The sequence below is a fragment of the Rhipicephalus sanguineus genome, chromosome 1 (genome assembly GCF_013339695.2).
Source record: "Rhipicephalus sanguineus isolate Rsan-2018 chromosome 1, BIME_Rsan_1.4, whole genome shotgun sequence".
NCBI lineage: Eukaryota > Metazoa > Arthropoda > Arachnida > Ixodida > Ixodidae > Rhipicephalus > Rhipicephalus sanguineus.
This window is the reverse complement of record NC_051176.1, coordinates 5,915,622-5,930,584: the sequence shown is the minus strand read 5'-3', so window position 1 is coordinate 5,930,584 and position 14,963 is coordinate 5,915,622. Positions and strand designations below refer to the sequence as shown.

The 14,963-nt window shown below is 49.5% G+C and overlaps 1 protein-coding gene across 1 annotated transcript in view; it reads left to right on the top strand.

The window, feature by feature from the left end:
• The window catches only part of LOC119389329 (uncharacterized), a 167,948-nt gene that overhangs the window by 119,646 nt on the left and 33,339 nt on the right, over positions 1–14,963 (top strand). Inside the window, exon 3 of the mRNA XM_037656537.2 lies at positions 3,151–3,212. Within this exon, the coding sequence (XP_037512465.1) occupies positions 3,168–3,212 (45 nt within the window). The 5' untranslated portion in view covers positions 3,151–3,167. The remainder of the gene's footprint in view (positions 1–3,150; positions 3,213–14,963) is intronic.

Sequence of the window (14,963 nt, the reverse complement as noted above, 5' to 3'; positions counted from 1 at the left end):
AAAAGGTAGCGCCTTTTCCATTCCGCGGGAGATAAGCCCCATTAGCCGGCGGGAAGCGCGCGCGAACGATCGTCTCAGTGCGCGCTTTCTGCTACTCATCGAACATCGCAGCCCCGACGCAGTAGCGAAAGTCTTCGTCTCGGAAGTGCTTGTTGCACGCACGACTCGTAGCCGATGGCTGCTTGTCGGCTCTAAGCTTCACAACCCACGCTTCACTCTTTCCCACGGGTACCGGTGCAGACTGACAGTGGGCTCCGTTGCGTAAGCACTGCACTGCGGCACCGAGCGGTAGAGCCCCATGTGCGTCACCTTCGGAGGCAGCCACTCTATTACAATCGTTTTAATTGAGCAGAAAATGCGAGAAAACTTCCGTATTTAACAGACCGCAGCGCATGTGGTACTTGAAACTCGTTTTCAAAGCACGCGGCAGCGCTCCACAAGCAGCCGACGCGGCCGCTGAGACCACGTGATCCTGCCAAGCACGTCACGCCGACGGTGGCGCTGGCGTTTCCAGTGGTGGGGCTCGAGGCCGATCGGGCCCGGCCTTCTAGCTCGAATCCCCACCCTTACGAGGCCGATCTAAATCATACGAGTCCCCCCCCCCCCCCCCCCATGCAGGTCACCCTGGGAACGAGGCCCCCCATTCTATAGCTCGAGGATTCGTTAGCCGAGCAGAGCAAGCCATCAACTGGGGAGACGCTCGTGAGCGTGTCCCTAGTTGATGTTCAAATTAGCCACGATGCTCAAATCAGCCAATGGTCGAGGCCTTTGGATTTATCGCATCATATGGCGAGAGAAGCGTGAGCGATTTCTAGCTGTCTTCGAGAATTATTTTGCAAATTCCAGGCCGCGTGATGCGCTATAACGTTTCGCTCACGTGTTCTCAGGAACCTCGACTGCTACCCGGCAGGATTTGCTGACCTTGCTGAAAAAGTGTTTCAGGGCCCGTTCAAGTGTGCTGGTGTCATGAAAATGTGCGTCTAGTTATTTAAAAATTGGAGGAAGCGTGAGCGTTCAAGAGTAAAACGCGATAGCCTAATAATGAGAATCGTAATAGCGCGGAATCAACACAAAGGACAAGAAGGGACGCAGACAAGCGCTAACTTTGAACTTTATTGTGAAGCGAAAGGATGCAGGCTGCGGGTGAAATGAGAAAGAGTAAAGGCAGTCACGTGTCAACCAAGCATCAACAGAACGAACGGCGCCTGTACGAACATGGCAAGTGCGGAAAAGCAAAACCATCGCCCCTCCCCACCCCTAAATAAACACACAAAAAAACCCGAAAATAACCCGGGTGGTTTCACTGCATGCGTGAACCTTCCAAACTTTGTGAGAAAGTGATATGGACGGCTTGCTCACGCATGAGCAGCCCTCCCGCTTCATCTGAGCCGCTTCAACAGTGAATCGGCTGTTTGTCATTTCACCCACTGCCTGCATATATACACAATAAAGTTTGGTTTGTCTTGTCCGCGCTATTCGGATTGGGATGATGGACTAGCCGGATGTGCCACCCTTCCAAGTTTGGCGCCCTTTTCAATCGGCTTCGCTATACTGTTGCAAGTACAGTCGCCAAGTTCCTGCTTCTGCGAATGGGCCAAGTACCCGTCCGTAACGCGCACTTTATTGATGCTGATGAATAATTATGCCTGTGCGCTTTGTAATTGGTGTGCCTTTAAAGCAACCACTCGGCGCGCATGTTTTCACGCCTGGTTGCACGGACACGCCTCACACTACGTGACATTCTTTAGGGTTTTTTCCCGAAATAGTTTCAAGCACTGGCGTCGCTCTGTGGAGAAGAAAAAAAGAAGGTGGTATTGCTCTGTGGTAGAACATATGCTCGCCACGCGGAAGTCCCGGGTGCGATTCCCACTTGAACCCAAGTTTTTTATTGCTTATTTATTTGCCATCTATCTCGAACAACGCTGATTTTTCTCCCACAACCACCGACACCGGAACGAAGCGAGCGCGTTAAAATAGGAATATTACTTCCAGCGATGAGGAAATTAATTCACTACCGTCCCAATTTTTGAGAGAGTCAGGAAAAGCACTGCAGGTACGACAACAAGATGTGGTTAAGTTTTCATTGCAAGCACAACACGATTCTTAAAGGGGTACTGACACAAAAATTTTGGCCTCGCGTTTTTTTGCTGCAATGTGTTGCTGGGGGCCTGTTAGTCATAACACGGCACATCGTTTGCTGCAGCGCGCGACAGATAATTAATTGCAGGCTCCTCATTGCCGACCAGTGTCAGTTTCGGTTTCAAAAACGACAAGCCTCCGGGTGCAACTATCACCACCTAGCGGCTACAACGCTCGATCACGTCAGCACACAGAAGTGTGGCACACTTCCGCGCTGTTCGCGTCGTCTCCTCGCATTCGCACGCTTGCCGCACGTGCTGCGCGATGTCGTCGCCATCATCGTCCTCGTTGTCGTCGTCCTCCTCATCGTCGTCTGTTGGCGACGATTTCCTTGAGACACCAACAGCGCAGCGGCGAGCGCGTCAAAACAGAAATGGCGGCTACGACGTCATCATAACTTGTTGTACCGGCTACAACGGTTACGTAGGGGAAGTAGGGGGGTCACCTCGGGTCACCTCCGGGGGTGTCAATGCAACAGGTGCGGCCTAGAATGCTGGATCGCGCATGCGAACTTCAAAATTCATATAAAATACCTTCCAAGCTTTATTCGCTGTCGGCATTTTGCAGATGGTACACACACGTACACGGAAATCGATCCAGCAGACTATCTCGGCCGCGAAATTTTGTGTCAGTACCCCTTTAAGCGCTTCTCTCATTTTCATGATAAGCTGCGTCGCTGTATGCGTCGGTATGAACAGCGTTGTTGTTGTTTACGGTCATGTCATTAAAAAACTGATGGGAGCGTATAGTTTGTTGACGACCCTCATGGATTCGTATCGTATGCGCCAGAACATACGCACCTTATACAATCAGTCCTGCTAATTTCTGGGAAAGATGAAGTCAAACAACAATCAAAAGGCAGTTGTCGGCATCTCGTTCTTGTGCACTGCGTTCTGTAAGTGTGCACATTACGACGGGCTTTTTTCTCAGACGTCCATTTTCCGATATGCGAACGCAAAGTGTGAACGAGATGTGCTTGTGCGATTTACGTAACGTCGGTTGTCATTTCAGGTGATTTCTCAACGACGATGAAAACAAGATTTCTAGCAGCGACAATTACCCTGGCGTGCGTGGTAAGTGAAACTTCATTGTCAAAGCACGCATGCTCATACCGCGTTCCTTGTTTTCCGTATTTCTGCTGTGCCCATTATGCGCACATTGTGCAACATCCAAATACGCAACACATCTGAAAGGTTGGTTCTGAGATACGAATAGCAAAGTAATCACAAAATCACAAAAGTTGTACGTAGTTCGAGATATTCATCATCGAATTTCAAGGTCGAAATCGAAAATGATCGAACCCGGCGCGCTCAAAGCGCGACTGGTCTGCTACGCCAGACCGGAACTACCCGCCGTCACATAGGAGTGACGAATTTGATTGAGTATGTCTCCGTGAAAAGCTGCACTTGTGCCGCCGGCGCATCGCTTTACTTTTACGCGTAGTGCTTGGTGCTTGGGTGCTATGCAAGATGTTTGGCCTCGAAACACCTTTCCGAGCTCTGGCGGCACCGCCTTTTGAACGCGCTAACAGCGTCTATCCCTCAGCGCCCGCTGCGTTCCACTGAATACGATGAAAAGAGGCGTCACGTTAAAGGCGGTCAACAAGGGCGGGTTCAAACCAGAGGCATTTGTTTGTCGTTCCACTAAGTGCAGAAGGTGCACCCATCCAAGAAAAGTGTCAGAAACTTTTGCTAACGATATTTTTTAGAGATACGGGCTGTATAGGCTCCTCTTCAAGCGTTTAATGTCTGCGCTAAATATCATTTAGGATAATGAACACCGAGGCCTTTGAGATTTTCCGGCCGAGCGCCTTACAACGCCGCGGCCGAAGCTAATCGCCGAGGTCATGCGTCTAATCATCACGGTCGGCCTGTATACATTCTAGCGCGTTGCTCGGCCTCTTCGTCCTCCTGTTCATCGTCGGCTCGCTCCCCGAGGACGGGCGTCCGGCTGATTAGCCAATTTGCTGGGTGGTATACCTATGTAGTTAAGTCAGGACATGCTGTCCCTAATCCCGTTAATGGGGACTGCAATCGCCGGGCGGATTCTAAGGGCTGGCGTCAAGGCCCTCCGAAAACGCACCACGAAAGCGCGGACAATTTAGAGTTGGTCCTTTGGTGCGCCAGCGAACGCCGGTTGTGGTCCAAAGACCGAGTCAGAGCCGAGAGTCGACAACACAAACGAAAACGAAATATATTCTCAGTTAAGGCAATACAAATAATACACACACATGCACACTCGGCTGGTACCAGTTACAACTTCACGATATAATTCAGATGGTGTTTACACAACGGGAGCTAAACAAACAGATCACACGCTACAAATGCAATCGCATGCATTAAAACTATTCAACGACCGTTAAAGTCCTGAATATACAATGGCGTATCCAGTCCGCAATACTTGGACGGTAATCGAATGCTTCTCTTCAAGGAAACACTCACGCCAGCTCCAGCGTTGGTCGTCGTAGCTCAACCGTCGTCGTGACTTGTCACGGCTTACACGGTGTCGCCATCGGATTCTTCCAGATCGACGAGCGACTGACCACACACCATCATAAACACGTCTTCTTTGGCTAACGGAGCCACACTTCGCATAACTTCACCATCACCGGGCCGACTCACTCGCTCACTGACTTCTCGACTCCTGTCTGGCCTCACTACTCCCTCACCCCTGTCCCTACCGCCGATTGCACGCTTTTATCTCTTCTCCCCCGGGTTCTAGAAGCGTCGGGATGTTTCTTCTGCGTGCAGTACAGCTAAGCCTGGGGAAAGGGCGAGAGCTTTCTCGTATGTTCGAATCGCGGCGGCATCGCGCACGGATGCGTCCCCCCTTCCTTCTTGAAACATCCAGGATTTGCCAGGCGTTTGATCGCGTCGTCTGCGCCTGGCTCGATTGGGTGAGGAGGATGCGGCGCGCCGGCGTCTTTTGATGCTTGTTTTTTTCGTCTTTTCGCGCTTCTTGGCGAGCGGTTCGCGCCGTTCTGTCTCGTAGCAGTTTGAAAGCGGCCTCGCGCGCGCTTTATAACCCGCTAATTTGTGACACTGCCCCCCACTTCAAGAATATTATCACATAATATTCAAACAACACAAATTAGCGCGCACATACACATCCAAAAATGTCCCACATACAGAGTCCATAACTCAGTCCACACAAAATGCGCGTCACATTCATAATAGAACTCTCAATACAATTCCAGGGCATTTCAATGTCACAACCTATGAAAGATAAACACAAGTACATAAGTACAAAACGCCATCATACATTTCGTATAAAACAATGCGAACGCACAAAACAAAGCTCTTCATTTACAACGCTTATACAGTTATATCAATAGCCTCGTACACATAAAATAAGTAAACGACACTCGGGCTCACTAGCCATACACACATGACACAGGGAATAATAACACTTCAAACACTTTCAAACTCAAAACACTCAAACAAATTCAATTCCAACACCCTGTAATGTTTAAATCGTGCCGCGCTTGCGCCCCTTCTTTCGGTGCTCGCTCGCTCTCTTTTTGTTTCTCTTCTTTTTCTTGCGAGCCGTTCCATTTGACAGTGCCGGAGGGGGCGTCTCTGCCGCCGTCGACACATTCGACACTAGCAAGACGTGGTCGCGTTCGTTAGAACGTTCGCGGTGCTTCGCCAACTTCTGCGCGCCGTGGTGTTTTGCTTGGACGACCACCTTCGTCATCTTTTGAGCCGCAGATGATGGTGGCCGCTCAGTTGCAACATCACCTGCTCGGCGCGTCTTCACAGGCGGTACAGCGACCGTTGGTGCCTCCTCACTGATATTCCGTGATACCTCGGCCTCAATTTGAGCTCGGGCGGCATCCTTCATGGGATTCCCTTCCGCGCTTCCTTTTTGTCGCGGTTCCTGAACTGACGAGGGCTCCATCTTCGGGGCTTCTCCCAAACGTTCAGGATCGTATGGCCCTCGAGCTCCGTCGATGTTTCCCACGATTAGGTCGAACAGGGGGTTATTCATGCACAGGGCAGTAACTCTCCCGCTGAAGTAAGGGGTCTCAACCTCAATCTTGGCTTCGGGAAGCATTCGAATGGAACTATCAAGCAAGCGAACCGGGGTGGAATTGCCTGTGAAGTCACTCTCTCGGACCAATTTCTTTCGTACGATCACAGTAGTGCATCCACTATCTCTTAATACCGTGGCTTCCTTTCCACCAACTTTCCCCTTAACTGTCGGCATTTCTTTCTTTCTGTCTGTTGTCACCGCAGCACCAATGAAATCCATCTTCTTCCCGCTTTTCACCTCGGCCAATTCATCTTTGATCTCTTCTGTTTCCTCGTTTGGCGGGCCATACGCACAAGCTGCTTGGTGGACTTTACTCACATCACTTCGACATGCGTCTGCTTTGTGCCCAGTCTGACCACATTTAAAACACTTCATCACACTGGGGCGTGAGAAGTTGGTCCGACAGCTGTTAGCGCGATGACCCACGCGGTTACACAGAAAGCATCGCGGAACACTCTCCGGTGCACGCTTGTTTGCTTCAGGTGCCGATTTCTTCGACTCCTCGTGAGCCTCCTTTTTTACTTTGGCCAAATTCGTGCCACCTTGCGCTTCCAAGAACTGATCGGCCAACTCAAGCATGTCGTCAAGCGATTTAGCTTTCCTCTCTTTCAGATACAGCGACAGGCTCGGGTGGCAACTGGTGAGAAATTGCTCTCTGATTAGAAGCTCTCTAAGCTCACCGTACACCTGCGCCGTCTCTGAAAGTTCGATCCACCTGTCAAAATAATGGCTGAGCCGCGCAGCATACTGCGTTGCCGTCTCGCCATCAGCTGGCTTTCCCGTACGGAACCGATCACGGAAGCCTTCCACGGTGAATCGGAATCGCTTCAGCAAAGCAGCTTTCACTTTCGTGTAATTAGCTGCATCGGTAGGTGTCAGCCTACCGTACACACTGAGCGCTTCGCCACTCAAACAAGTGCTCAAAGCTGTTGCCCATTGCTGCTCCGGCCAATTTTGGCTTCTAGCTATTGTCTCAAACCTGTGCAGGTATGCATCAAGGTCATCTTTCCTCTCATCAAACGCCACAAGCAGTTTGCTTGGGTTCAAACGGAAGCTATGATCTTCCCTTTCGCTGCTCTCCACTCTAGCTTGCACGGGAGTCTCTATGCGCTGTTGCAAACGGAGCCGTTCGAGTTCCAATTCGTGCTGCCGTTGCCTTTCTCTCTCAGCCATCTGCGCCTCTCTTTCTTCTCTATCCCTCTCAGCTGCTAGCCTCTCTCTCTCCAGCTCTAGTTTCAATTGTTGTTCTCTTTCTTCCTTCGCCCTCTCAGCCGCCAACCTCTCTCTTTCGAGCTCTGCTGCTTTCTCTTCCTTGACCCTCTCAGCTGCCAACCTCTCTTTCTCTAGTTCTGCTTCTCTCTCTTTGTTAGCCCTCTCAACCGCCTCCTTTTCCTTTGGCTCACCCACTTTCGTAGTTCGGCCCCAGAAAGACCCATCTTCTCACCAAGGGCAACTAACTTCTCGAGATCCATGATGCCCGTCAAACAAAACCTAGCCGCATGCACAATACCTCTGCCTAACTTCGAATACCAGTACACTCTCTGCACACAGGTTAGCGAGGACGCGGTGCAACACTCAAAAATCGTTCGCAAGCACTATCAACGTCTCAAGGCTCTTTCTCCCTACTTTGGACACACTTTTGCACCAAAAAGGTCCTGTCGCGGACGCCAGAATAATTGTCCCTAATCCCGTTAATGGGGACTGCAATCGCCGGGCGGATTCTAAGGGCTGGCGTCAAGGCCCTCCGAAAACGCACCACGAAAGCGCGGACAATTTAGAGTTGGTCCTTTGGTGCGCCAGCGAACGCCGGTTGTGGTCCAAAGACCGAGTCAGAGCCGAGAGTCGACAACACAAACGAAAACGAAATATATTCTCAGTTAAGGCAATACAAATAATACAAACACATGCACACTCGGCTGGTACCAGTTACAACTTCACGATATAATTCAGATGGTGTTTACACAACGGGAGCTAAACAAACAGATCACACGCTACAAATGCAATCGCATGCATTAAAACTATTCAACGACCGTTAAAGTCCTGAATATACAATGGCGTATCCAGTCCGCAATACTTGGACGGTAATCGAATGCTTCTCTTCAAGGAAACACTCACGCCAGCTCCAGCGTTGATCGTCGTAGCTCAACCGTCGTCGTGACTTGTCACGGCTTACACGGTGTCGCCATCGGATTCTTCCAGATCGACGAGCGACTGACCACACACCATCATAAACACGTCTTCTTTGGCTAACGGAGCCACACTTCGCATAACTTCACCATCACCGGGCCGACTCACTCGCTCACTGACTTCTCGACTCCTGTCTGGCCTCACTACTCCCTCACCCCTGTCCCTACCGCCGATTGCACGCTTTTATCTCTTCTCCCCCGGGTTCTAGAAGCGTCGGGATGTTTCTTCTGCGTGCAGTACAGCTAAGCCTGGGGAAAGGGCGAGAGCTTTCTCGTATGTTCGAATCGCGGCGGCATCGCGCACGGATGCGTCCCCCCTTCCTTCTAGAAACATCCAGGATTTGCCAGGCGTTTGATCGCGTCGTCTGCGCCTGGCTCGATTGGGTGAGGAGGATGCGGCGCGCCGGCGTCTTTTGATGCTTGTTTTTTTCGTCTTTTCGCGCTTCTTGGCGAGCGGTTCGCGCCGTTCTGTCTCGTAGCAGTTTGAAAGCGGCCTCGCGCGCGCTTTATAACCCGCTAATTTGTGACACATGCTATAACGAAGCTAATTAAGATGTTTCATGCTAAGACCGAGCTAACTAAGCCACATCTGACTGAGACCAAGCTAATGAAGCCGTGTAAAGCTAAGACCGAGCTATTTGAGATCACGCTAAGTGTGATAATGTTAATTAGCTTCACACTGATTAGAACAATGCTAATGAATCGTGCGTGACTAATGTCGCGTTAATTAAAACATTACAAATTCAGATGGAAGTAATCAATATCATGTAAATTAAGACCTAGCTAACTAATACCATAAAAACTGAGACTCAACTGACGTGGTCTTCACTCCGAAGCAGACCGAGCAGACTGAGTAGGCGAGCCACGCAAAAAGCTGGAAGAAGCAGGGTGATCACAAGATCCTCTGATGCCTCCAGCCCTGCACAAGTAGAGCAAGCTGACCAAGTTATTTTATATGCAAAGCCTGCTGTCATTTGCATATAAACAGCATGCAAAGCATGCTATTTGTATGCAAAGCAAGCTATCGAGTGTTTCATGCACCGCATGAAACACTTGACAGGCACACCGGCACTATGACAGTCAGGAGTTGAACTGGGGCATTTTCAGAGTCAACGAGTTTGTACCCCAGTTCGCGCGTCAATCAATTTTATTGACAGACGCCCGCGGCGAGGATGGGGTCCGCCCATCACGTTTGCTCTTGCCGAGGAGCAGTGCTCACGCCACAACGCCAGCGAGCGGCACGATTCATTTATGAGCTTAATCGCACAGACTATGCACACGCACGCATGGAGAACTTAAGGTTATATCATGACGTGGTTACAATGTTTCACATTCGATTTCACCGCGCTCAGGACGTGCTGAAAAATGTGCGGCGAGAAATGTTACTATTGTTTGTGGAGGCATTGTTCTACCGATTCGTTACTGCAGAAAAATCTGGAGACGTGTAAGTCGCAGTAACCTGTTCATTTATGTATCTAATATTCGAGAGAAGCTAAACGGGCTGCACGAGAGTGCTGCGTGTGCGCCCTTGTTGCATTCGAGAGTGGAAATTTCCGTGCTGCAGGTGGAACGAAAGAACGTGCCCCAATGTGAACAAACGCCCACGAACATTCCCGTGGGAGGCTCGATGTTCAGTTAGCAAAAAGCGCGTCAATCATGCTGATGTCGCTGCACTGTTGAAATGTTGACTGAGTGGCGGCGCAGACGCGTTTGCACGCGGTGTTCCTTTGGAAATCGCCGCAAATGCCGTTCATGCGTTTGTGACGCCATGCTCATTCTTGTAGCCGTTTTTATCAACGCTGATATCGCGCGCTCCGCACTGTCTTCTTATCATGACCGCCGTAGTACGATCTTGGAGCAAACGCGTCTTCCCGAGAAGATCTGGCCATCCTGCATAGCACCCCTTATCCGTTTATTTCGAAGTGTGCACAAGAAAAGCGCAACCTCTTGTTTGTCTGCGAATCATAAAACTGAGGGGCGGCCACTGCGGCGCTTCTTCTTGCAGACCGGCGAAATAGTTTTTCGCGCCTCTTTACAGTTTAAGAACGAAACCACCCGCCGCGCGCAAACATTAAGCTGTCTACTCGTGCATCACAGAATGCTTGCCCATTTTTCTGACCAGGTTCTCCTTTTGCGCGCCTTCATTCAAATTTCATCACTTATCTGTTCCGGGAAGTGATGAAATTTGAATTCCGGGAATCATTCCGGCGAAACACCGGCATGCCACGAAATCAAGCAATGACACGAATTGACACACAAGGGCGACATGAGTTTGGCTTTCGCCGTTGAAATTCAATGATGAATATATCGAACTACGTGCAACTTTTGTGATCTCTAAAGGATAGGTACGCCATAAATTGGCACGCACTACAACTTTGTGATATAAACACCTGCCCTCAAGTCATAATTTAAAAGTTATTTGACGAGTTTTTGTTATGTAGTCGCAGCAGTATCATTTTAACTGCGGCAAAGTATTTCCACCTCGACGTGGAGTTCGTGTGCGAAAACGCCAGGACCCTTTCTCTCATAAGATTTTTATAAAAAAATCTGTATTGCCTAAAGGAAAACACCCTGCATATAAAACCAAAAAACTCAGTACACGCTTTGTGTTGGACGTATTTCTAATCATAACACGACTATTTACGGGATTTATACGCCGCAAATATTGCAGGAAAGTTAACATTATGCAGCACTAATGTAATGACTTTTTGTCTTTTTGCGTTTTATACCGACCTCCTAAAGTACAAGCGTGCAAGACAAAAGGAACTAAAGACAGAGTAAGAGCCGATAAATAAACTGTTTTCACGTCACTGTGCATGCAAGCGCTATTGTCGCTAAATGGACGCCATGAGGGTCAAGGAGTAGTAAAATCTTACGCCTGTGATTTGATAAAAAATAAAGCGCATAAAAAAGGTTTTTTTTTTTTGAAGCAGTAATACAGGGCAACTATATAAGCGCGCGAACAGTTGAAGCCCTGGAGGTGCTAGGAAAAATCCTCTCCTTTCCCTCCGTCTTTTTCCTGTTCCAGAAGCGTATATATTTGCACTGCAAAAATAAACGCATTTGTTGGTAGTCAGCGCTAGTCCTGTTTCATCTGTCCCGTCCTTGTGTTTTCGCGCTGTTTTTTTTTTACTATGACAGGGCAACTTAGTGAAGCATCGCCTGAGATCATTAGCTTTTTATTCCCGCCTGATCTGGATTAATAAATGATATACCAAGGTAGAGCTTGTTAATCATGTGTCGCGAACGCAGTGTTTCATTCATACAGAAACGAAGCCCGCGACCTCAGAGAAAATTGAGCTCATGCGGAGCACAGCGAGAACCGTAAATTTTCGGCGCCTATAGTATGTTCTTCCCATTACATTAATATAAAACACAGTGAGGAAGCATTCTTTCGTATGACTTCGGCAGGACAAAACAGGTCGAAAAACAAAACAGCTGATCCGCATAATGACACATACCTGTTGACGAAAAATACGCGAGCTCGACACATCGTTAGCCGAGTCTTTTCCGTTTTTCTTTCCTTCCTCCCACAGCAGAACAAGTACTTTTTTTTCAGGGAAAACGTTTCAGCGGAGATGACAGCCGGAGTAGACGTGCGGGTTAGGCTAAGGCACGACAGTTTTCTGTTTCTCTTTCGCGTGTGTGTGTGTGTGTTTTAATTATTCTTTACCCGAGGGGAGGTACGAAAACATAGGGAGCCGTGGCCGACAGTGGTGACCTCGGACAGCAACCCGCGGGGCACTGTTATGTGTCCTTAAGCTTTGAATCGCGAAGAACAAAGGCACCCAAGGCAACCAAGCCGGAAGCCCGACGCCTCCGTTATTTGTGATGCACAGTAACAACCACTTTCTACTCAAGCAGAATGTCATCCGGCGTTCCCTCGCTAGAAGTGGGAGACCGCTATCGCATGCCACATGGCGCTGACGATTAAATTTACCGCTGTCACTGGAGGGCGGACGCCTCGCAATTACACGTTCCGCACTGATGCGAAGAAAGCGACAGCCGCGGTCAGACGAAGCACACACGCGCACGACACTTGACCTTCAGGCACCCGTCGCTCTGTCTCGTGTGAGGCCAAATGCTGGGACAAGCCTCTTGGGAGGGCTAACACAACCAAACCTGAGCGTGTGCGTTAGGGCGACGAATTCTTCGAGGGGCACAGCTGTGGTCCGTGTTTTGAAACGAAAGAGAATACTGCAACTGTCTTAGTCCGCTTACTTAAGTTACTTCGCCACCCCAGCAAGGGGAAAAAGTAAATCTCATGTAAGCGCTCACTGTGTGTCTGATGGGGTATGGGTGATACAACCGACAAGATTTGGCTGGCTCCCGGCAGCGCGCACAATTGCTTGAGCTCAGTTCCGTAGCGCACGGTCAGTGTCCGTCACGACGTGCTGCGAGAGGAAGGCGAATAAGGGGGGGGGGGGGGCAGAAGATGGGAGGTAACGCGCGACCTCTCGCGGACCAAACCGCTAACCTCACGGGAGACCGGTCGAGCGTCGCTCGTCCCGAGCGTCTGCGTAACCGACATTTGCGGCGTCCCGCGCTGGTCTTCTCATCGCCCTCGCTGCCGGCGGCTCCGAGCATGGCCAGGGACACTCTTCGTGCCGCGAGCCCCAGCGTGAAAGTCGCGGACGTCTTTATCGTACGCCGACGGATCCGTTCTGTTCCTGACCAAAGCGGTAAAAACAAAATCTCGAGAAGAGGCCATTTTCTTTCGTGGTCGGCGAGTTGCGAGTCGGCGATGACAGATGATGTTCGCGCTTGCGCGCCCCACGCGGGCACGCAATGTCTTGTCCCTCGCGTGTAGCTTTGTTGTGCATCTGCCATCAGAGCCGCATGTGCGAGAGAGAAAAGCGCAACGCGGTGCAAAAAAATAAAAGAGCAAGCTCAAATTGTTGCGTGTGAAAGACTGCACACGGTCGGGAAGGCGGACGAAGAATGATCGAAAGCGGGCGCGTCGTTTAGCTTGTCTTTCCTTTGGCCTCGCATTCCTGGCAAGGTTATTAACAGAGAAATTGAGGGAATGTACTTTCGTTCCTCGCGTCTGTCCACGCCGAGAGTGACAAAGCGAGGCAACTTTTTACAAAAAGGAAGCTAGCGGGGGGCTCATTGTGTGTGCATGTGAACTTGGCAGGGCTAATTTGCTCTGTACTGGAGAGCATAGGCAGGCAAACTCACTCATGAGTCGACTCACTCAGACTCAAATGAGTCTGAGTGAGTCCGGGTGAGTAATAGTTTCGAGAGTGGGAGTCCGAGGGAACTCCACCTTTTGTTGCCGACTTATGGTCCGATCTACTCTACGTCAGCATTACTATCAGCCTTATATCGGCTTATGTTTATACGCAAGTCTATTCACACATATCTCAGCACACTGGTATTCACGTGCCACCTCAATATTTATTGATCAGAGGCGTGAGTTAGGGCAACGGATGCCATGACCTCCCCCCACAAACTCTTTCATGGGATGTTCTTGATAAAAATATCTCGTGTGAGTCGCTTATTTCATAAAAGTGTCCTAACTGGATCGATATATAATAATATGCGATATATGATAACTCGTATTTGAAGATAAAAGATGAAAAGGCGTACCGTAGAGCACTGATTGTGTGAGACATTGGCGTTAAAGAGGATTGACGCCATGATCGAAAAAGCTGATTTTACGCCAACGGACTCATGAGTCGACTCACTCAGGCTGAGGGGAAGCCGTGAGTCTGAGTCTGAGTGAGTCCGGTTGGGTAATATCTTGGTGAGATTGAGTCTTAGTGAGCCCGGCTCAGAAAAAGTTTAGTGACACAGAGTCCGAGTAAGTCCGATTGAGGAAAATTTTGGGTGAGTCTGAGTGAGCCCTCAGAGCAAAATATACTTCTTGAGTGAGTGTCAGTGAGCTCCAATTTTTTTGCCGACCTATGCTGGAGAGTCAAAGATTACATCTTCTAGCAAACTGCGCGGCAGACGGGACACAAAGAAGGAACGAAAGAGACAGACGAGCGCAGACTCACAACTGATTTTATTGTAAACGTAGTCGACCTATATAGTGTCCAGCAAAAGACAACGTGTCACAGTCAAAGTTTATCAGCGTGCCGCAACGCCACACCAAAAACCCACAAAAAAAAATTCTAAAAGGTGCACGTGCAAGGCCACGTAAGTCAACAGTAGCATGTAGAACTGAGATATGCGTACTCCTTATCCGACAGGCTTATAGAGGGTTCACTGACGCACCCTTCTCCCTTTCTTCTAATATGGAAAGCCTCTATTATTCTTCGCCCTATGTATCTACTATCTCTAGATATGACATTCGCATCTTGAAAAAGAGGCTCGCAACAGCACTCCCTGCAGGGCGCTGGCAAATGCAAACCCAGATTTTGGATAGTGAACGCTCGTATTCCCTTATTCTCATGTTAATGCACCTGCCGCTTTCACCGATATAAGACTTCCCGCAAGTCAAGGGCACCTGATACACAACACCCACTCTCAACATCTCAGGGTATCCTGACCATGTGATAGCCACGGTCTGCAACAAACTGTTGCGTGTTGTTAAGGAGAAAGGAAGGACGACATAGGAGGATAGTAATAAGGCATTCACTTGCAGCACTTGCATTC